The following is a 23,760-nucleotide window of genomic DNA, read 5'->3' as shown; positions in this document are numbered from 1 at the left end:
TGTGTTAATTTTGTATCCTACCACTTTGCTGAAGCTGTTTATCAGTTACAGGAGTTCTTTGGTAGCATTTTGAAGGCCATTGATATATACTAGCAGATCATCTGTGAACAGTGAAACTTTAACTTCTTCCTTTCCTATTTGTATCCCCTTGATCTCCTTTAGCTGTCTTATTGCTCTAGCTAGGACTTCAAGTACAATACTGAAGAGAAATGGAGAGAGTGGACAGCCTTGTTGTGTCCCTGATTTCAGTGGGATTGATATAAGTTTCTCACCATGTTGTTTGATGTTGGCTATAGGCTTGCTGTCTATTGCCTTTACTATATTTCAGTATGTGCCTTGTATCCCCGATCTCTCTAAGATTTTTAACATGAAAGGGTGTTGGATTTTAATGAATGCTTTTTCAGCATCTAAAGAGATGATCATGTGGGTTTTTTTCCTTCAGTTTGTTTATATGGTTGATTACACTGATGGATTTCTATATATTGAACCACCCCTGCATACCTGCTATGAAGTCTACTTGATCATGATGGATGAGATTTTTGATGTGATCTTCGATGCAGTTTGCCAAAATTTTATTGAGTATTTTTGCATCTATATTCATAAGGGAATTTAGTCTGAAATTCTCTTTCTTTGTTGGGTCTTTGTGTGGCTTAGGTATTAAAGTGACTGTGGCTTCATAGAATGAGTTTGGTAGTGATCCTTCTGTTTCTATTTGTGGAATAGTTTGAGGTGTAATGGTATTAGTTCTTCTTTGAAGGTCTGGTAGAATTCTGCACTGAATCCATCTGGCCCAGGCCTTTTTTGGTTGGGAGTCTTCTGATGACTGCTCTGTTTCCTTAGGGCAAATGTTTAATTTGTTTGCCTGATCTTGATTCAACTTTGGTAAGTGGAATTTATCAAGGAAATTGTCCATATTGTTTAGATTTTCAAATTTTGTGGCACATAGGCTTTTGAAGTAATAATTCCTTGGATTTCCTCGGTATCTATTGTTATGTCTCCCTTCTTATTTCTGACTTTGTTAATTTGCATACTCTCCCTTTGCCTTTTAGTTAGTTTGGCTAAGGATTTGTCTATCTTGTTGATTTTCTCAAAGAACCAGCTCTTGGTTTCATTAATTTTTTGAATTGTTTTCTTTGTTTCAAATGTATTGATTTCAGCCCTGAGTTTGATTATTTCTAGCCATCTACTCCTCTTGGGTATGTCTGCTTCATTTTTTTCTAGAGTTTTCAGGTGTTCCATTAAGTTGCTTGTATGTGATGTCTCCAATTTCTTTATGAAGGCACTTAGTGCTATGAACTTTCCTCTTAGCACTGCTTTCATTGTGTCCCAAAGATTTGGATATGCTATGGCTTCATTTTCATTTAACTCTAGGAAGTCTTTAATTTCTTTCTTATTTCATTCCTGACTCAGTTGTCATTGAGTAAAACATTGTTCAGTTTCCATGTGTTTATAGGCTTTTTGTTAATTCTATTGTTGTTGATGCTTAGCTTTAGGCCATGGTGGTCTGATAAGATGCAGGGGATTATTTCAATTCTTTGAATCTATTGAGGCTTGTTTTGTGACCAATTGTATGGTCAATTTTGGAGAAGGTTCTGTGTGGAGTGAAGAAGAAGATATATTCTTTTCTGTTTGGGTAAAAAGTTCTGTGTATGTCTGTCAGGTCCATTTGATTCATGACCTCTGTTAGCTCGATTATTTCTATATTTAGTTCGTGCCTTAAAGATCTGTCCATTGGTGAAAGTGGGGCATTGGCATCTCCCACTATTACTGTGTTGGGATTGAGATGTGATTTAAAGTTTTAAAATATTTCTCTTATGAATGTGGGTACTCTAGTATTTGGGGCATAAATATTCAAGATAGTAATGTCCTCTTGGCGAGTTTTTCCTTTGATGAGAAGAAAGTGTCTTCCGTTTTTCTTGATTAATTTAAATTTAAAGTCTACTTTATCAGATATTAGAATGGCTATTCCCACCTGCTTCCTGGGTCTGTTTGCTTGGAAAATCTTTTTGCAGCCCTTTACTCTCAGGTTATGTCTATGTTTGTTGCCGAGATGTGTTTCTTGAATGAAGCAAAACAATGGGTCTTGGTTTTGCATCCATTTTGTTAGCCTGTATGGTTTTCCTGGGGAGGTGAGGCCATTGATGTTGAGAGATATTAGTGACCAATGGTTATTGGATCCTTTTACTGTGGAGTTGGTGGTGATTGTGTGTGGCAGTGTCTGTTTTGGTTTTTCTGTTGTGGGATTATCTATAAACTGTTTTCTTGAGTGTGATGGAGTTTTCCCTCTACTATCTTCTGTAGAGTTCAGTTGGTGTTTAGATATTGTTTAAATTTGGTTTTGTCATGAAATATCTTTCCATCTATGGTGGTTGAAAATTTTGCTGCGTATAGTAGTCTTAGTTGGCATCTGTGGTCTCTTAGTGTCTGGATGACCTTCTGGCTTTCATGGTCTCTGTTCACAGTCAGGTATAATTTTGATGGGTCTGCCTTTATATATTACTTGGCCTTTTTCCCTTGCTGACTTTAATATCTTTTCTTTGTTCTGCAGATTTAGTGTTTTGATTATTGTGTGGCGGGAGGAATTTCTTTTCTGGCCTAGCATATTTGGTGCTCTGTAGGCCTCTTGTATGTTAAAGGGTAGCTCTTTCTTTAGGTTGGGGAAATTTTCTTCTATGCTTTTCTAGAAAATATTTTCTGGTCTTTGGGATTTTGCATCTTCCTTTTCAGTTACTCCTATAATTCTGAGATTATGCCTTTTCACAATGTCCTTGGTTTCTTCGATGCTTTGTGTCACAAATTTTTCTGTTTTAATATTTTCTTTGGGAGATATATCAATTTCTTCTATTGTATCTTCAGCCCCTGAGAGTCTCTCCTCCATGTGTTGGATTCTGTTGGTTATACTTGTCTGTTGGATTCCTGCTTCCTTCTTTAATTTTTCCATTTAAACAGTTTTCTCAATTTGTGATTTTTAATGCTGTCTAATTCTGTTTTCATGTCTTGAACCATTTTACTCATTTCCTTCACCTGTTTGATTGTGGTTTCTTGTTTCTCGTGGATGGCCTCTATTCGCTTGTTTGTATTTTCCTGGAATTCTTGGAAGGATCTATTCATTTCCTCTTTATAATTTTCAAATAACTGTATAAGCGTAGTTTTCAGGTCATTTTCTTGAGATTAAGCTGTATTAGGGTATCTGTTGGTGTCTGGGCTTTCTGGTGGAGGCATGTTGTCCTGGTTTTTGTTGTTTGTCTTCTTACTGTTTCCTTTAGGCATCTGCTGAGAGAGGGCTTGGGCTTTCTGAGCTGGCAGTCACTGTGGTGAATACCTTTGGGAGGCAGCTGCTTCCTGTACTGGGTTGGCAGACACTGTCTTCTTATGTCTGTTTTCATCTAAGCTCTGCCACCTAGGATCCATGATTTTGTAGGGTTCCTCTGCGTACTTGTTCTCCTTAGAGGAATCAGCCACAAAGTAGAACAGTGGCTTGGATGCCAGATGCTGTGGCATCTGTTAATCCTTTGTTCCGCAGGGGACTACACTGTTCCAGTACTCAAAAGAGTGCAGTGTGCTTGGAGCTGTGGTTCCCAACCCCAGAGGAAGTCCAGCCATGGTGAGGGTGTAGCTGGGGTGGGGACTTATTTTTATCCTCCCCACTTGTTCATGCTGAAGAGTCCCCAAGTCTGTGTTTTGGATAGGGCCCCATTTGTTTGTTCACCTATTTTGTTGTGCCAAGCTGCTGCCTTCTGCTATTGCTGCAGCTGCTGCAGCAGACTCTCTGTTCTCCAGGGGGGGCCATGCTCTTTCCCATATTCAGAGGAGCTCAGGGTGTTCAAAGTTTGTACCTTCTGAACCGCGAGTTGTCCAGTTATAATGAGGGGGAGCTTGGTGCTTCTGATTAGATCCTTCAGTCTGCTTCCCAGCCCAGCAGCTCTGCCTACTGCACACGGTCCATACTGTGCACCGCCATCTTCTTTTCTCTCTATTTTCTAACATTTAATACCATATTGACTTGAAAAATCCTATGAGTTCTTAGTATAGCAGTTTGTTTGTCTTGGGTGAAATTTCATCTCAAAAATAGCCAGTATTATGCTCTGGCCTTGCATGTGACTGGCATTTTAAGGTAAATAAACATAATAAAAGTTTATCCCCTTGACTTTGTCTTTACTAACATTCAAACAATAAATCGCTAGGTATTTTTGTGTGTAACATGTTGGTATGTACTCTTACATATATAGAAAGATTAATGTGCTGTGACATTGCCTTAAGGAAACGAAGAAAATACTTTAGCTAGATAGAAACATGTTTACTAGATATTTTATCTGGACTTTATAAAAAATAAGTATATTAGATTTGTAGAGCTAGCAGATGAGCCATTGTTACAGCCAGCCATGTGCTCTTTAACAGGAATGTCATTGTATGTTTGAACATCCTTGTTTATTATTCTTTGTTTGTAAAAGAATCATCATAGCAGCTGGACTCATGGTGCACGCCTTTGATCCCAGCACTCAGGAGACAGAGGCAGGCAGGTCACTGTGAGTTCGAGGCCTGCCTGGCCTCAAAGGGAGTCCAGGACAGCCAAGGCTACACAGAGAAACCCTGTCTTGAAAAAAAATCATGATACCATTTTTATGTGTGTGTGTGTGTGTGTGTGTGTGTGTGTGTGTGTGTGTGTGTGATGCCATCTTTCTAGAACAGATAACCATTTGGGAGAGGGAGGAGGTAGTCAAATTTTCTTTTAAAGAGTTAAAAAATGTTTGTTGCTTTTTTCTTTTTTTCCTTTACATTCCTTTATATTTACATAAAGCAAATGATAGCAAGTGTTACCAGAGTTAAAATACCACATCTCCTGACCACCAAGTAGGGACATATTGTCGGGAAGCGTTGCTGATCAAGCCAGAGCTGTGTAGAGATCAGCTCCAACAAATGAAAATGATTCATCAGAGAAATGAAGAAAGTCAAGCACTGACTCCCCAGTGGCTTTTTGACTAGGAAGTTAATCAAAAGCTGTAAGAGTTGATCCAGCAGTGTGAGTGTGTATGGGTGGCAGTTACGCAGTCACTTATTCTGAAAGCTTTGTAGTCTTACTTCATTACCAGGCTTATTAATGTAGAGTGTAACTAAGTACGACATCTAACGAAATATGATACAAAGACAAGACAGCTTATGTCTCTCAAAAACACAATTAGCAGGCTGCAGGTGTGAAGTTCAAAGCGCTGCCCTGTGAAGCTGGGCATTCTCGGACTCACTGTGTTCATAGTAGATACTATGCTAGTTGGCTGAAATGTTACAAGGAGCCGTCACTGACTAGCCCTGTCATTTCACAGCCACCACCACATCTGCGGTACAGTATTGGTCATGACCTGGCCCATCTTTAGCAAATGTTTAAGGAGATAAATGTTTCTAAAATAGGGCCCAGTAGACATGATTTCATTTAGAAAAGAAAATGCAAGTGATTGATTTGATGAGCACAGTGAAGAAGTTAATGATGAAGCTACAGCAGCAAAGGCCCCAGCGGGTAGTAATGTTTACTTTAATTAATTGATCTGTACATATTTCTTTGGGCCTTGTGTGTATAGGGAATATTGAAATGGGAACTGAAAATTAAGCATTAAAAAAAATCTATGCAACCAGCTAGGAGCCACTTGCTTTGTATTTATTCTGTGCTGTGTTTTTAAATACACTGTCAGCATTTTGAACTGATAAGGTTTAAATCAATGGAAATAAAAAGCAGTCATAAGTTTTCAAATGAATAGGGAGAGAGGCCAGCACGATATTAATGGCGCAGTGTGCACTTCTGCATAAAGAAGCAGCTTTTCTAATAACCATTGCAATATTTAGTTTTGGGATGCTCTCCCTCAACTTTACAGTCTTTTGTGTTTTTAACCACTTGAATGAATCCGGTTGTTCAAACAAAATGATAGAGATACAGAACTATACTATTTACTCGCTCTTCGGTCGTTACAGGCTGTGGCTTTCTCTCCCTGCCAGGACTCACAGTAATGTTCTTTTTTCACTTAGGTTATCTCTCAACTCAGGATCTTGGGAAGATCAGTCACAGCTGGTTGCAAATTTGATAGAGAAATCTGGTCTAATGAACTTTCCCCCATCCTCAATCTTTGGAAGAAACTGAACCAGGTTAGTCATGGAAAGATTGAAAAATTTATACCTTTTCCCTGTGTCACTTTCTTCAGCCCCTTGGAGCTGTGCTGTTCTGTCTGACTCACAAACACATTCACATTGGGCATTCCTACACAAATCCAGGCCCTGCCTGTCCTGAGTCACACAGTCAGTCTTCACAGTGTGCGTTCCTCTCCTGAGTCACACAGTCAGTCTTCACAGTGTGCGTTCCTCTCCAGAGTCACACAGTCAGTCTTCACAGTGTGCATTCCTCTCCAGAGTCACACAGTCAGTCTTCACAGGGTGCGTTCCTCTCCTGGGTCACACAGTCAGTCTTCACAGTGTGCGTTCCTCTCCTGGGTCACACAGTCAGTCATCACAGTGTGCATTTCTCTCCTGGGTCACACAGTCAGTCATCACAGTGTGCATTTCTCTCCTGGGTCACACAGTCAGTCTTCACAGTGTGCATTTCTCTCCTGGGTCACACAGTCAGTCTTCACAGTGTGCATTCCTCTCCTGTGTCACACAGTCAGTCTTCACAGTGTGCGTTCCTCTCCTGGGTCACACAGTCAGTCATCACAGTGTGCGTTTCTCTCCTGGGTCACACAGTCAGTCTTCACAGTGTGCGTTCCTCTCCTAGGTCACACAGTCAGTCTTCACAGTGTGCGTTCCTCTCCTGGGTCACACAGTCAGTCTTCACAGTGTGCGTTCCTCTCCTGGGTCACACCGTTAGTTTCAGTGTTTGTTCTTCCCTCTGCTTGCTGTCAGTTCACAGTAAACTTAGTCTTCATTCTTTGTTTGTAAAAAAACTTACACAAATTTGCATCGGAAGCATTTAGCAAACCATTTACTTGTGTCTTTCATAATGTCTACTCTATTAACTATATATGTAAATATTCTACCTCGTTACATTTGCTTTTGAAATAAAAATTCACTAGATTTGAAGAGTCTTAATAAATTTTGAGCAAATGGGTTAAGTAAAAAGATTCTTTTAACAGAACAATTGAGATGGGCGATCTAGTGAGAAGAGCAGGTCCCTTTGAAGACTTGTTTGCATGGGCTTGGCGCTTGTGGTATGTATACATACGTTTCCCTGCTGACATATGTATACAGGTGTGTGCATTGAGAGCTTGGTGTTGTCTTCCATGTCTCTCCATCTTGAGGTGGAGTCTCTTGAGAAGATGTCTTTGGCTAGTCCTGGGAGCCAGCTTGTGCCTGGGATTCCGTGTCTGCCTCCCGTGTGCTGGGATCATAACCAGGATGCCATGCCTGCCCAGCTTAACATGGTCTCCTGGCATGTAGCGCTGCTCTCACCCCTCCCTGCATGGAGTCCTCCTCCCACCCTCAGTCGGCATTCAGCAGCCGCAGCTTCTGTGTCACCGTCCTGCTTGCCTCTGCTCATCTCCCCCCCCCGAGATTTGCTGGTGTAGGGAACTGAGAGACTTTGGGCTGCTCCTGTGCATTTCAAGTGTTAATGAGGTTCTGGCTCTTAGCTCTGTTTATTAGTAGTAGATTAACCTGTTTGTGTTCAAATTTTATTTCCTGATTCCTTCGTGGATTGTGGTTCCAACATCAGTTTAGTGTATAAAATCTCCATTGTGGCCGGGCGGTGGTGATGCACGCCTTTACTCCCAGCACTCGGGAGGCAGAGGCAGGTGGATGTCTGTGAGTTCGAGGCCAGCCTGGTCTACAAAGGGAGTCCAGGACAGCCAAGGCTACACAGAGAAACCCTGTCTCGAAGAAACAAAACAAAACAAAAACCTCCATTGTGTTCCTGGCCAGCTGTCCCCATATCTAAACACAGCCCATCAGAGACCAGTGGTCAGGTCTGCAGTCCCTGCCTGTGCAGGCAGCAGCGCTGTCTTACATCATGCAGACAGCTCTGTGCTGGGTCGCAGGCATTGATCCCTACTGCTGCCCAGAGATTGCTTCTAGTCAGTCTTTCAGGTTGCTCATTTTAAAGCACACACTGAAATTCAACACAAACGGTGCTGCATAGTGAGTTTTCAATCCATATGAAAAAAAATTACTTTAACATAGTTACTTATGAGGATAATGAAGATCATACTTTCAATGAGTGGCTAATAGGAGAGTTCTGGCTCCACTCAAAACCGAGTTTAGCAGAGGTAATTGCAGATGCTTAGGCCATTAGCCTGGCTAGAATAGCTTAGCTACCTCAGGTTGAACATTTAAGAAGCTTTTTGTTAATTTTTTGAGAACTTTATACACTGTATTTTGACTATACTGAGCATGCTCTGTTCTTCCCACATATGCCCCCTTTTCTACACCCACCCAAGTTTGTGTCATTTTTTTAAACTCTGTGTTTGCATGCACGTACACTCTTGAGTGTGTGACCATCCACTAGAGAATGGTTGACCTACCAGGGGCCACACGCCAAGGACATAGAACTCTGCCTCTCTCAGTGGTCATTAGCTAAAATAGCTCCTGAGCTAGGGCAGGCCCTCTTGCTCGCGTCTCCCTCCCTCTAGGTTTGGATACCTAACAAAGGCTCCTGAACTAGGGCTGGAACTCAGTGCCCCACACCCCAATGCTGGCCTGAGCTTGGTGCCCCACACCCGAATGCGGGTCTGAGCTTGTGTGGGTCTTATGCGTGTTGTCCCAACAGCTAGGAGTTCTGTGTGCAGCTGTTAAGTAGAGGGATAAAAGCCAAGTACATAGAACTCGGGCATTGCTATAATGCAGAAGTGAACAACATGTGAGTCTTTTAATGTTTTCTCTGCATTTGAAAGCTTCATCATTGAAGTGGGGAAAAAACAGGTGGTATCTGGCTGAGAGGGAGCGATTGTTTAAAGCACTTCTCGAATATTGAAATTGTTCTGAGTACAGCACTATTTCTGGAGATCTTTGCTTCCGAGGGTTTCTTTATTCCATCATGTAACAAATTGACAAAAAGTATAGCTGCATGCCCATTTTCAGCCTTTAGTTACTTTTCTTCAGCTTGGGGTCGCGGGCAGAGATAGTGATGATTTTTGTATTGGCCCTCGCTAATCTGATCTTCACTCATGTGAGGGTGGTTAGATATTTTTCTTCCTTCATATTCTGCCTCTAATCTTCAACTTCGCTGTAATATGTGCGAGTAGAAGGGTTCTGTGGTGTTTAAATCTGTTCACTCCAAAGCTACATTTCCACGTGCCATGAATGTCATCTTCTTCAGCACACACCGGGAGACACCAGGTACCCTGCTAGCTATGGCTGCTTAATCATTGCTTCTTTAAAGCACTAGAAGCCACTTAAGGCCATTTACAAGTAAAAGTCTGCACCTAAAACTTCTCCCTGGGCTGCTGGAGAGATGGCTCGACTGTCACAGCATCCGCTGTTCTTACAGAGAATCTGCTCTTAGTTCCCAACGTTCACGTGTTGGCTTACAACGGAACTTAATTTCAGTTCCGGGAGGTCTGAGACCCCTTGTGGCCTTTATGTGCATGTGCGCGTGCGTCATTCCCACACCATCTCCTGGGTCAGTGCACTCGTGTCTTGTCAAACTCAGGATTCAGAAGTGTACCTTTTAAAGTCTTATTGTATTTGATATTTGTAAAACGGATGTTCATTGTTTATTACTTAATTTTTCATCTGGGACAGGATGTCATGTATGCTAGGCTGGCCTCAGATTCAGTTTGTATTCTAGAGTGGCCCTGCCCTCGTTGATCCTCCTGCCTCCACTTCCTGGGCACCGGGGTTACAGGCCTAGGCCATCTTGCCCGTGTTTCCATGTTGAGTTCTTAGTAGCCGAATCTCAAATCTATCATATCTTGTACTTCTTTGTATCATTTATTTGCCATTTTTTTTTCCTGAAAATGGTTACTGTGATTTAAGTTTTATTCTTTCTGTTGTGAATTACTGTAGAAAGCTCCAAATTTGTTTTTACAATACATCTGTTATTCAGGCATCCTTTATAAATTAATTTCCTGGAAGAAGCTCTGTCAGAGCTTCCAGATATAACCTGTTCCAGAGTAAAGCAGTGTCAGATAAATATATCACTGTAGAGCCTGTCTCTGGAATTCTCCAAATGTTTTTTCCTTCTGGATTCAACCCTGTAAAATCTCAGTAAAGTCCTGGTTAGCCCCAATATCACCTGGCCTGCTGTTAATTTTCTTTTTTGTGTCAGTCCTTTCACTTTATAACTTAGTCACTTTTTGTTGAAACTATATTTTTAGTCGTTATGTTTTCTTTTATTGAAAATAGATTTTTTTCTTAATAATGTATCCTGATTACTATTTTACCTTCCTCTATACCCCCCCCCCACTTTTCCTCCCATCCAGATGCCCTCCCTTTCTGTTTCTCATTAGAAAACAAACTGGCTTCTAAGGGATAGGTAGGATAAGATAGGATAGGATTCTATATAATATGGTAAGGCAAAAACTAGCACATTAGAATTGGGCAAAACAGAGAGAGAAGGCTACAGTCAAGACTTGCATAAACACACTAGTCTGGAAGCCATAGGCACAGCGGTCCTGCTGCAGACCCGTGCGGGCCTGTTCACGCTGCCTCGGCCTCTGAGTTCGTCTGAGCTTTGATCATGTTGATCCACAGGGCCTTGTTTTCTCGCTGTCCTCCATCACTTCTAGTTCTTACACGTTTTCTGCCTCCTTTTCCACAGAGTTCTCTGAGCTCTGAGGCAGGGATATGATGGAGACATCAAGGTTTCTCTCTGCACAGCGTCTGGCTTGGGTCTCTGCGTTTGTTCCCATCTGCTTCAGGAAGCTTATCTGATGATGACTGAGCAGGGCACTGATGTATGGGTGTAGCAGAACGTCATTAGGAGTCATGTTATTGCTACTTAAAAAAACCATTTGGTTTTACCCTAGGTACCTGAGCTGTCTAGTCTGGGGTTCTTGGTTACCCAAGCAATATCAGGCATGGACTCCATTCTGTGCAGTGGGACTTAAGTGAGTTCAGACATCGGTTGGTAATTCCACAAGCTTTGAATGATAGCCAAGCTATAATGTGTAGAACCACAGATTATAGGTATAAAGTAAGGAAACTGGGGACAGATAGAGCTCCCTAGGAAAGGTAGGTAGAATAGATAGTTGTGATGGATGTGGTTGGAATGGGGGCCATCAAGTGGAGTGGGGAAGAGGAAGGAGGACAAGAAGGACCATTTGAAGGGTAGTATGGAAACCTAATACAGTAGAAACTTTCTTACTATGTACAGTGCCAAATAATGGGGGAGACAGAGCCACCAAATGAAGCTTACAGTACTGAGATTGGATTACATCTAATTGAACCAAAGGGGCTCTGTGGGAACCCCCAAGCAACATAGGCTGTAGCCATGACTGTAGGGTGCTTTCCACAAACTGATGATAAGGGCCCCATTGTTTAAGACAACACCTATGGGGGATGATACTCTAGAGAGAAGGGCCAATCTGCCATCTCTGTTACTAAGACCAGCTTGAAAGAGGCCTACTACCATATACTACAGTGGTTATTTGCTTTTCTTAAGCAAGATGAATTCAGCAAACTATGGGCTGGAGAGGTAATACAAAGTGATTTGTGTTGTATACAGGCAAATTGATAAATTGTAAAGAATAGATTCAATTAAGAAGCTAGTCGAGGCTTGAAACTGAATTAAGTTATGTCATGGGAACAATATGGTGGGGCTTTGTCAAGTGTTCTGGCTGTGTAAATGCAGAGTCTGCGTCAACAAATACTCAGAAGTAGAATTAATCTTCACCAGAGGTATTGGGGGCATCTAATAAAGACTGGATTGTAGACTCAAGTACATTTTGAACATTATCTTTCTTTATAGTTTTGTGAATTTTTAGGTTGGCATGTCTGCTAGTGACTATAACTTTTTTTAAAGGAAATTATATATAAATATATACTTACATATTTTAATACTACATTTTTATAGTCTCATAACTTTATTCTGAACTTTTGACATGATACAGGCAGCAAAAATAATATCACATTTTTCTAAGTTGAAGCTCCTTTATTTTTATTTTATTTATTCACTTTATATCTTGCTTGTAGCTCCCTCCCTCCTCTCTTCCTGGTTCCACCCTCCCTCCCTTTTCCCCCATCCCCCCTTCCCTACTCCTCACCACCAACCTACCCTGGCACATCAAGTAGCATCAGGACTGAGCACATCCTCTTCTACTGGTAAGGTAGTCCCACCAGAGGAAAGTGATTGAAAAGCAGGCAACAGAATCCATGTCAGAGACAGCTTCCCTTTCCCTTACTAGCTGGCCCACATGAAGCCTAAGCTGCCCATGTGCTATATACATGTAGGGGGACCTATGTAGTTCTTGGTTGATGCTTCAGTCTCCATATGCCCCTCCCTCAACCCCATCCCCCCCACCCCCACCCCCGGCTCAGGTTAGTTGACTCTGGTGGTTTTCTTGTAGAGCTCTTGTCCCCTCTGGATCCTTCTATCCTTCCCCCAACTTTTCCACAAGGCTCCCCCGTGCTTCACCTAATGTTTGCCTGTGATTAACACTACATTTTATTGACGTTATTCTGCCAGAATTCGCATTATCAGATGCACAGCTTGCCTTAATTTCATCATCTACTCTAGTATTTTCATAAATAAATTTGTTAATAGTAAGCTTGTAAAACTGATTTTAAGAACAAAAATGCTGACAAGCACAACGTGAGAGGATCTGTTCTCATCTAACACTCTGCATGTGTGCACAGAAAGGTCAGATCTTGTTTTAAATTTTATTTCATAAGCGCTTCACCCTTGTAACTTTTAGTGCCTGGCTAATGGCAGCAATTATTGAGACTTACTGACTTCCTGGCCAATTTACACCTAATGCTATGTCTCCAGCACCTCCATTAATTCTCATTTAAATCACTCATGGGAAACAGGTGTACATGAAACATCTTCCTTTGACTCTTATTGTTAAACTCATATGTTGCACATGTGTGTGTGTACACACACACACACACAGACACACACACACACACACAGACACACACACACACACACACACACACAGAGGGAAGTTTTTTGTTTTTGTTTTTTCTGGATGTGAGTTAAACCAGAAATGATATTTTGTCTATACTGACAAGTAGATTTGTGCATCTAATCAAAATTATACATTTAGTAGATTAATTTCAAAAGAATGAATTGATGTCAAATAGACTTACAAACTACAGTGATAAAATAATTAAAAGAGACAATGCCTTCTTATATTCTTGTGCTTTAAAAAATTCTTTTAAATTGATCATTTCTTTCTTTCTGAGCATTGTCCACTTTCTTTTAGATTAAGGTCAACCATGAAATATGATGGCTAACCCCTGTGTCCAGAGTTCTCAAGACAGAGAACATACCTAGAATATAAACTTGGTTGGACAGAGCTTTTCTCTGTTGTTGTTGTGGTAGTTGTTTTTGTTGCAGTTTTCAGTGTGCTTTGCACAATTTCTTGAACTCACTCAGCATTTACTGGGGCCAGTTTACTGTGGTCCCAGCAAATTCCCAGTGAGTCAGTCCCATGGAGCTCTGTCCACTTCTCACCTCAGGGAACTAAGTGATTCCAGTGACTTGCTTTCTATTTGTAGTATTCCATTCGGCAAAGCAGAAGGTTCAGCAGACATTTTAGCCAAATGGTTAAAATGTAGTGGCTTGACCCGCACATAGGCTTATATGTTTGAACATGTTGTCACTATGTGGTGGAACTGTTTGGGAAGGATTCGGAGTGTGGCCTCTGTGGAGGAGGTATGTCCCTAAGGGCAGGATTTAAAGTTTCAAAAAACTTGGGTCATTCCCAGTTAGCTTCCTCTCTCTATTTCTGCCTCATTATATCTCAAGATACAAGCTCTCAGATACTGCTCCATCACCATGCCTGCCTGCCCCATGTTCCCCACCATGATGGTCATGGACTCTAACCCTCTGAAACTGTAATTCCCAAATAAACATCTTTCTTCTGTAAGTTGCCTTGGTACTGGTTTCTTATCACAGCAATAGAAACATAACTAAGACATTGAGTATAAGCAGTTGGTCATGTGTGTGGTGGAGAAATGAAACAGCCAAAAAGTAACAGTACGGGTTCACACGCTGCAGGAAATACTGCCCCTGAGCTAATGGAAGAGGGAACTCCATTTGAGGGAACTGGGACATAGGAACTTGGAATAAAGCTGGGATGTCTTAGCTATACCCAAGGTGCCAAGTAAACTTTCCCCTGGAGCATCTGCATAAGGCTGGTGCTGGGAACCAATTTCACGACTGTAAAGGGGACTTTCATCTTTGTGCATATTCCTTGAGTCTTTTATACCAACACGTTTGGTCGTAGCTTGAATACATTTAAACATGGTGAGAAAGAAAAGTATACTAACAAGAAAGATGTGTTTTAGCTCCCAGGTTTGACTACTGTGAGTCAGTGCTCAGGAAACTCTCACTTTGGCCTATGTTCACTCTGTGTTTCCATTCTTCAGCACTTCAGATATAAATTATGAATTACCACATACTTGTCTTCGTATCTTTACTCAAGTTATATAGCTTGACTCCAGCTAAACTAGAGGAAACAAACATGACATTGTGACTGCTTTTGGCCTTTTTTGAATAATTATATTTTCAGTAATTTAGTAAAATCAATAAATTGATGTGAAAGAAATAGTTGTTGAATGTGTAAAAGGGCTAGCTTTGCAAGCTGTGTTTGTCCCCAAGTTTGGGTACAGTAAAATGGAACGGTAGGTTAGCCAACCTCCCAGTGAGGTAGGTTGCTTTGACTTAGAGGGCTCCCTTTCTTCTCTGCCTTTCTCATGCTCTGACTATTGCTTCTCAGGGATTCTTGTTTTGCTATTTTGTTTCCACTCCACATTCCTAGGAAATTGTTCAAGTTCAGAAAGCTGTATTTGCAGACTTGGTTCATCCATTCATAAACAGAGTATTCAGAAACATGAACTCATGCGTGATTCTTGGCCTTTTACATACTTTGGTGTGTCTTTGATGTTACTCCTCATTAACTGTGACATGACCTTGTTCTTTCAGAATTCAAACCTAATCCATCAGAAAGTATCACCTCCCAATGATCGACAAGGATCTCCAATATTGTCGTTCATCATTCTTGAACAGTTCAATGCCATCCGCTTAGTACAGAGTGTCCATCAGTCTCTTGCTGCCCTTAGCAAAGTCATCAGAGGAACTACGTTACTGAGTTCAGAAGTACAAAAACTGGCAAGTGCTTTATTAAACCAAAAGGTAAGCCAATCCTAAATCTATCACATGTTATCTTATTACCTCTGTGGGTCTATTGTCAAGAAATTTATTTATGAGGGATCCTGTAGTTAATTATAACAGAAAACTAAAGTCAAGGTGGTGGGAGTTATGTAGATAGAGTACATTGGTTGAAAACTAACCGTGAGCCTAGTGGAGTCATCACATCATCCTGATACAGTGTATGGTTCTCTAGGCTCTCAGCCTTCCTTCTCTTCTAGGGCCACCTCTTTAGTATATGTGCAGTGAAGTCTACCTTGATTTCACTTTAGGACAAGTTTTCTATACTATGTTGGTAACATACCAGACCAAGTTTTAGACCCTCTAAGCTTAAAGCTGTTTCCTAGCAACTTAAACAGAAATCTTGGTATCAGCTTTGTTCCGAACTAGCTGGATTGTGAGTGTGCCTGTACCAGCCCCTTCTGCAGGTGGATGTACTCTCGTGTCCACAGCAGCATCAACCCAATGCCTGTGAGGTGCTGGGTGTGAATGGTGAGGCAAAGACAAGGATGAGTCTGTGAAACACTAGGATATGTTCATCGGAAAAAGAAATCAGCATGTTCCTCACTAAATAATTGGACTATTGTAGTAAATCATAAAATCCCTGTGGTTAATACCCATTATACAAAACAGAGAGGTAGGAGAAAGAGATGGCCTCTGTAGGTTATCATGTCTTTCCATACATGGACGCCACTCCCTTGCCCTAGACTTTGTTGTCATTGGGTAGGTTTTCTGTTGCTTTTTATCTCTTATATGCCTTGTATCTCTTGTATTCCGGTGTGGTCCTAGTGTTGGCAAAAAGTGTTGAAACAATTGATCTTTCTTATCTCTGTCTGTTGTAGCAGTGTCTCCACCTTGTCTGCAGCTCCTGATGGTCTTTCCCGGCAGCTGGCTGCCTCACCTCTGTCAGTCTTGCCGCCACAGTTCATTTGCTTTATTTAGCTTTTCACTTTCAAGGTTACTATTCTTTTTTTTCTTCATAATTTCAGTCTTTTTCCTGAATATCTCATCTAAGTTCCTAGCTTTCTCAACCAGATCTCAAATGGACTTTCCCCCTTCATTTCTTTACGTAATTCCTCTTTGAGGTCACCAAATATTTTTAAAATTAAACTTTTACATTCTTAGTCTAGTGCCATTTGAACCTTTTCAGTTTTGCCTTTTTTGTTTTGGTTTGGTTTTGTTTCTAATCCGGTTATTGTGGAGTGGTATGAGGTTTTAGAGGTGCCATCTTGGCTTACATGTATGTGTGTGTGTGTGTGTGTTTGTGTGTGTGTGTGTGTGTGTATGTATACACACACACACATATATTGTTTGCCTCTATTGTATTAATTCCTCTTCCTTTCTTTTGTGAGGGTCTTATCAGTCAGTAGTCTGCCTCATTTGCCACTTGGAAGAGAGAAAGCACACTGTAGAAATAGTAAAAATTAAAAAAACAGACCATATATCTAAGTGTGCTGAAAAAAATCTGTAAATACAAACTCTAACCTTATTAAGGATAGGAAGGAGAAAGATGCTTACAAGATAAGCTGGGGGTTAGCTTTGTAGGCAGATGTATTAATAAGCAATTGAAAGAAAAGGGGTGGCCAAGGAAGAGAAGGAGCATGAAAATACAGCAGAGCTCGCGGGATGATGGCTTAAGGACGAATAGTGAAAGTTCATCTCATAAAACAAGTGTGGATGAGGCAGTACAGTCAGAAGGAAACCAAAGGACCGGAAGAGAGTTAGCATCATGTATGTGCAGGGGTGGAAATGCTTCACTGGTTCATTTTCTCTCTGAAGCCCAATCTTGTCAGTGCAGCGAGAGCTATTTGCAGTCTCGGCCCTGTCCTGCTTTGCCACTGCAATGCTTGCTTTATGTTGTATGATGCAGATATTTGAAGATAGCTTTGGGGTGTTTGAAATTCAAATGAGAGTAGGCCAGTTTTTACCAAACACAAAAACATTATGTTTAAATAAAAATTTTAAATGTGCTATCCCATGTATTTAAAAATAAAAGTTAATTTTATTACATTCAAATGTTACAATTTGTGGGCTATGTGATATTACTTAGGGTAACTTAGAGTAACACCCGATATTTTTACCGGTGTACCTGGGATGATGCCAGCAGGAATTGTGCTGTGCCTAGAATTAGGACTTATGCCTAAAGCTTTGCTGCTGTTCTTTTATAAAAAGACCCAAGAATAAATACATGATAAATGCTACTGTTCTCTCTAACATGTTAGAACATACTTTAAATCATAACTTTAGAGAGATAATAAGTCAAAATTAAATTGACAGATTTCCTTGTCATCCATGCCAAATAACCATGAGTGTATAATTTTATTAGGAATTAATAGATTATACTGCTTTTTAAAAAATCACTTTAGGCAGCAGCCATCTTGCAGTAAGTCGCCAAAATGACTAACACAAAGGGAAAGAGGAGGGACATGCACTGCATGTTCTCCAGGCCTTTTAGGGAGCATGGAGTCATTCCTTTGGCCACATACATGTGAATCTACAGGAAGGGTGATATTGTAGACATCAAGGGAATGGGTACTGTTCAAGAAGGAATGCCCCATAAGTGTTACCACAGCAAAACCGGAAGAGTCTACAATGTCACCCAGCACAATGGGCATCATTGTGAACAAGCAAGTTAAGGGCAAGATTCTCTCCAAGAGAATCAACGTGCACATCGAGCACATCAAGCACTCTGAGAACAGGGACAGCTTCCTGAAGCACGTGAAGGAGAACTACCAGAAGAAGAAGGAGGCCAAGGAGAAGGGCACCTGGGTCCAGCTGAAGCACCAGCCTGCACCACCCAGAGAAGTGCACTTCGTGAGGACTAATGGGAAGGAGCCTAAGCTGCTGGAGCCCATTCCCTGTGAATTCATGGCCTAATGTGCAAAGGAAATAAAGGGCATGGACTGTAAAAAAAAATCACTTTAATGAGCCCTTTATAGAACTGGGTTTTCAGACTATCTTAACATACTGGTTGGTGATGCTAAATACCTTTGAACTTAACTTAGTTTAATTTAATTTTAGTTTAATTTAAAACTGGGAATAGCAAACATAAGAAATGCTAGCGAATCTGGGTCTTCCTAAAGTGAGAAGGTGAGTGGTCAGTGTGGACAGCAGGGCTGTGCAGCACAGTGCTCACAGAGTAGGATATACAGAAGGAAGGTCACCTTTTCTCTCACATTTTCCCAGTGTGTTTTTATTGATAGATTGTTTGTACATATTTTGGAGATATCACAGGTAGTTAGTATATGTCTCCTTAAACACTATCTAGGAACCTTCAAATTCTTTTCAGACTTTATAATCAACAAAAGGATAGAGCAACACAGTGAAGAAAGGAGACAGTGGAGGTTAGGCTATGGGGACTGATGACAGGTTAAGTATGAAGATCTAGCTTTCTGATAATATGGTATAGGACTCTGTAGGCTTTTGTTTATTAAAATAATGTGCTGTAGTTTTCTCTGTGTCTTTGTTTGATTTTGGATGGTAATGCTTGCCTTGTAGAATGAACTTGGAAGGCTCCCCTTCCTTTTAAGTGTTTTCTGTATGTGTGCTTTGCTTATTTTTCACAGGGTCTTATGTAGCCCAGGCTGGCCTCAAATTCTCTATGGAGCTGAAAATAGCTTTGTACTTCTGATCCGCCAGCCTTCACCTCTCCAGTGGTGGGATTGTAAATGCATAGCAAGAAGCCTTTTTTTTTGCTTTTTTTGCTTTTGTTTTGTTTTGTTTAGGTCTTAGAATTGAATATAAAACCTTTTCCATGCTAGCAAGCACTTGTCCTACAGGTCTGTGTATCTCAAGGTGTTAGTTTCTTCTCAGAGGTTTCACATAGCTCAGCATTGCAGCTGGCCTTTTGTTTACTGGGCCTTTCATTCGTCGTCGTCATCATCATCATCATCATCATCATCATCATCATCAACAACAACATCATCATCACCACCACCACTACCCTCATAAATATTGTTGTCACTACTGCTTCCAATTCAGTCTTGTTAATTGTTTCTGGTTTGTTAATATTTTCTGTTATCATTTAATTTTAAGAGGTTTTATTATATTTATTTATGTGTGTGATCACATATGTGTATATGTTATAGGTGGTTTTTTCTCCCTCCCTAAGCTCCTGGAATAATGACTCATGAAACTCATTAAATGTACTATACCTAGGCCTTATAACTAGGGTCTTCTCTGACTAGCTCATAACTTAAAATAATCCATTTATTCTAATGTACATTCTGCCGTGTGGACGGTTACCTGAGCTCAGGCACCGTGTGCCTATCCTCTTCACATTTTGCTGGCTGGAATCTTGCATGCCTGACTTTATCCCAGAATCCCTCCGCCTGCTGGATGGTCCACCTATTTCCTCCCCTCAGCCATACACCATAGGCTTTTAAATTGAGAGGTGTGGCATCCATACAAATCACAAGAGATTCCTTCTACATGTATGGGTTGGCCTGTTTTCTCACTTATATCACTGAGGTAGCACATTGTTGTACTTTTACCGTACTTAAATTAATACAAAATTTGTTGATATTTATTAAATATATTGAAAAATCTAGAAATCCCTCACAGAACTATGTTATAGTACATATATAGTTACTGAATACTTCTAAAGTACAGGGGTACATATTAGTGGAAACTAACAGTGGGTCAGCTATTAGAAAAATAGTTCTTATAAAAGATCTTTTTTGAGTTATTTTATTTACTGGTTTTTAGTTTAGGTCACACAGTTCCATTAATAACTTTTCCTTGCACAGCCTAGAGTACCTTTGTGGGTAAAATCTTGTGTGCTACTTTATGTGTAGCTTGAAAAAAATTCTGTAGGGACAAAGACTCTTTTTATCTTTAACAAGTTTTAAATGAATTTTAAAGATTTACTCTGATTTCATTCTGTGCCAAGTATCACTTCAAGAAATCGTGGTTGGCCAGTTTCACAGACAGCAAGTAGGAGACGCGTCCCTTCCTGTAAGAGGTTTTACATCTAATGAATCCCACCTTAACTTCAGACACTGTTTCCACTAACATTAGTGGTGGAAGTCTATTCACAGTGTTGTCCATGTAAGCTGACTTTTCCTCCTTTACACTGCAGTGTCCTCTCATGTGGCAGAGCAGGTGGGAAGGCCCCGAGGATCCCCTCCAGTACCTGCGAGGTCTCGTAGCCCGCACCCTTGCAATTCAGGTAAGAGTGGACCATTAGCTACTGCGTGTGTGGCTCTGACTATGGCACATAGGCTCACCTATTGAAATATCCTTAGCAGTGACAATGACAGGACTTTATGTAAAACATAATTTCACTTTTATGTCATTTGAAATGTTGATATTACACTCTTCAAATGTCTGTTGTCCATGGTTGTTGGTTTTTTTTTTTTAATCATTGTTAATATGGAGGAAAATCTAGACTTGTGCAGATAGTGACTAAGATAGCAACTGAAAGCCCTGTCAGAACTGTGACCTGAGAGCTGTAAGGAGTGTTCCTCCTGTGGGGAAGCACTTTCCCCCCACAGCAAACCAGGTAGGTGCATCAGCGAAAATAAACAGTAAGGAATAACAGGAGAGGAAGGGGGTCTGTTTCCTTGCTCACATGGGACAAGTTAGTGGTGGATGTGGGGCCTTGTTTATGCTTTTCCATGCTGTTGTTTTGTTTTGCTTTGCTTTGTTTTTGTTGTTGTTGTTACAAAATCTCGTTACATGGTCCAGGTTTGCCTCAAATCTCCTGCCTCAGCTTCTCAAGGGCCACCTCTCCTAGCAGCAGACATGAATGTCTGCTGTACAGTAACTTGATGTACATTTTACGTTCCAGTCTTGATGAAGCTTTAGTAATCTCTGTACTGCCTCACCCACTCTACTCTTCTGACACATTCCACTGTACAGCCATGCTTCTGGCCTGTGCGCATTGTTCACTGACAACAGCCACGGCCACTTAGGGAGAAAACCCAGGCCATCAGTTATAAGAACTTGAAAAGTGCCTGCCTGTTCCGCTCACCTACAGACAATCTGTGTGAGGCCATTCTGACCCATTTCCAGGCTAACGTTTAGGAAGTTGGCCTGTAGCTGAAGACTCTCCCTGTGCCTTTGTAGCCCATTACACCTTTTAATCTATCATTTCATCTTTTTCTTACTCTAGTTCCCTTCCTACATTTCTCTACAGGAATTGGGGCCCACCTGAATTTTTGTTTTTGCCTGTTATAACCAATCCTTCATATGTGGATTATTAGAGACAACATCCTGGGATGAAAATGACATCTGCCTGATAGGGAGAACCACACAGAGACACTGATTGACTTGCTCCGTCTGCTCTGCAGATTGCTAGACATGACCTGTGGGTAAATGAAAGGACTAGGGTGAAGGAGTCCACAGTGGCCTTTAACAGTGTAGGGCTGCACACTCACGGGGTGTGCTCCCTCCACAGACTGTGATAGCATGCCCCTGTGTCTGTGTGGTCCACACTACTGGCTTTACTTAGTTTTCATAAGGACAGAGCCTCTTGCTATAAAAGTGTGCTAGTAACTTTAATAGTCCTCTGCTGCTGAGGTATTTTGTTGATACCAAAATTAATCTTTGAAAATAATTTTACATAAACTATTGTAAACTTTTAAGATCATTCATTGTTCATCTATAGCTTGACTCTTCATCCATAATATGTCAAATACTAAGCATCAAAACTGTATACCTTGCCTCTGTGTAATCATCTTTAGAACTTCATAGGAACTCCTGCTTCTCAAGATAAAAGACTTTAAGGCTTAATCATGTTTTCCTTCTAACCAGGAAACATTTTTCTCACTACCATTGGCTGGAGATTTCTTTTTTTTTTACTTTGTATCATTTTTTTTACTAGCTTGCTACTTATTTTATTTGTAAGTATAAAAAGTTGCCCATTTTCTGAAGTGACTTTAATGTCTAGGATTTCAGTTGTTTCATGTTTACCATCTGTATTTCATTCCCAGAGCAGCTTGTGATGGTCAGAGAACAGCACAGCTCCTAGTTGAATAAAAGAGGATAGGGGGCTGGAGGGGGCAAGGGGAGGAATAGGGGGGAGGGCCCCGTAAAGATGAGAATTCACATCGCTTTGTAGGGATCTTTGAAAGTGAAAAGCTTGTAGCTTCTTATAAAAATGTGCTATTTTATAAATGCTTCAGATTGAATGCAAACAGTTTGAGCAAAGACCTGACCATAGTCGCAGATCTCAGGGTCTTACATTTGGGGCCCAACATCAGGGGAAAGTCAGTGAGCTACTGAAGGTTTCACATACAGTGCTGGTCACCATGTTAGGGTTTATGCGAATCATTTGAAAACGACGAGAGTCGAGCACAGCATTTATTTGTTCAGCCAAAAAAATTAGAAACAGCTGCTGAATGTCAGGGCCTATGTGAAGTACTGGTGACATAGTAATTAGTAAGTAGATTTAGCTTCTGTCTCACAAAAAAATTATGTTTCTTTTTGTTTGTTTGTTTTGATTTTTCTAGACAGGGTTTCTCTGTGTAGTCCTGGAACTCGTGCTGTAAGCCAGGCTGGCCTCAAACTCACAGAGATCCACCTGCCTCTGCTACCTGCATGCTGGGATTAAGGATGTGTGCCACCACCAGCTGGCTAAAATTTATATTTCGTATATACATTCGTTTTAGCAATTAAAAATTGTCAATGTGGTTAGTGTTTCCTGGTGCCAAACACTGTGAGGTTGCTTCAGGTAAAGCACATCAGAACCGGTAGCCATGAGTAAGAGTAAAGGGGAGAGTAAGGAATACAGTACCGTGGCAGGGAACAGTAGGAGGCTTAATCTAAAGGCAGTCAGAGAACACAGGGTTAACCTGAAAACTCAGGCTGGCAAGGACCAGGAAACACGTCCCTGAAAGAAATAGGCCAGAGTCAAGAGAGCGGATATTAGCCACATAATACAGGCTAACGACACTACAGTACCGAGAGTGATGCACCAACCAAGGACCATGTGTGATGTGGACCTAGACCTTCTGCTCAGATGTAGTAGCTAGACAGCACATTCTCCTTGTGGGTCCCACAAGATGTGGAGTAGGGCCTACTTCCGACGTGGACTCTGTCCCCCACCCCTCCCATGTTGATCACTTACCAGGCCACAGAGGAAGAAGATGCAGGTAGTACAGATGAGACTTGATGGGCTGAGGTCAGATGTTAGGGGAGGAGGGCTCTCATTTCTGAGGACTAGGGAAGGGAGGGAGAGGGGATGGAGGAGGGAAGCGGCTACACTCAGGATATAAAGTGAACAAATTAAAACTTAAAAAACAAAAAAAGAGTTAAACTGTAAAATAGCTTTTTGAGTGTGAGGTTCCTCCACTAGAGGGAAGAAAGGGCCAAGTCATGTGATTATGCTAGTAATAATCTTTGATTTTTAGGGTAAACCACACCTGTTGTAAGAAACGCTACATTGTATTGTACAGGGATTGGTTGCCTGAGTTGAAGGCCTCTGTGTTAGTTGCCATTTACTGCATAGAGAAGTTTTTCTGATGAGAGGT

At 41.0% G+C, this 23,760-nt stretch overlaps 1 protein-coding gene and 1 pseudogene across 2 annotated transcripts in view; both read left to right on the top strand.

Moving 5' to 3' along the window:
* The window catches only part of DYNC2H1 (dynein cytoplasmic 2 heavy chain 1), a 181,813-nt gene that overhangs the window by 145,445 nt on the left and 12,608 nt on the right, over positions 1 to 23,760 (top strand). The window contains exons 83-85 of the mRNA XM_084783098.1: positions 6,013 to 6,129; positions 15,062 to 15,271; positions 20,367 to 20,456. Coding sequence (XP_084639224.1) covers positions 6,013 to 6,129; positions 15,062 to 15,271; positions 20,367 to 20,456 — 417 coding nt within the window. The remainder of the gene's footprint in view (positions 1 to 6,012; positions 6,130 to 15,061; positions 15,272 to 20,366; positions 20,457 to 23,760) is intronic.
* On the top strand, positions 16,652 to 18,380 carry LOC311597627 (large ribosomal subunit protein eL21-like; annotated as a pseudogene). The gene has a single exon. The product of its transcript is annotated as a large ribosomal subunit protein eL21-like (transcript).

This window comes from Acomys minous, assembly GCF_964271855.1.
Source record: "Acomys minous genome assembly, chromosome: 5".
Taxonomy (NCBI): Eukaryota; Metazoa; Chordata; class Mammalia; order Rodentia; family Muridae; genus Acomys; species Acomys minous.
This window is presented reverse-complemented; position numbering and strand designations above follow the sequence as displayed.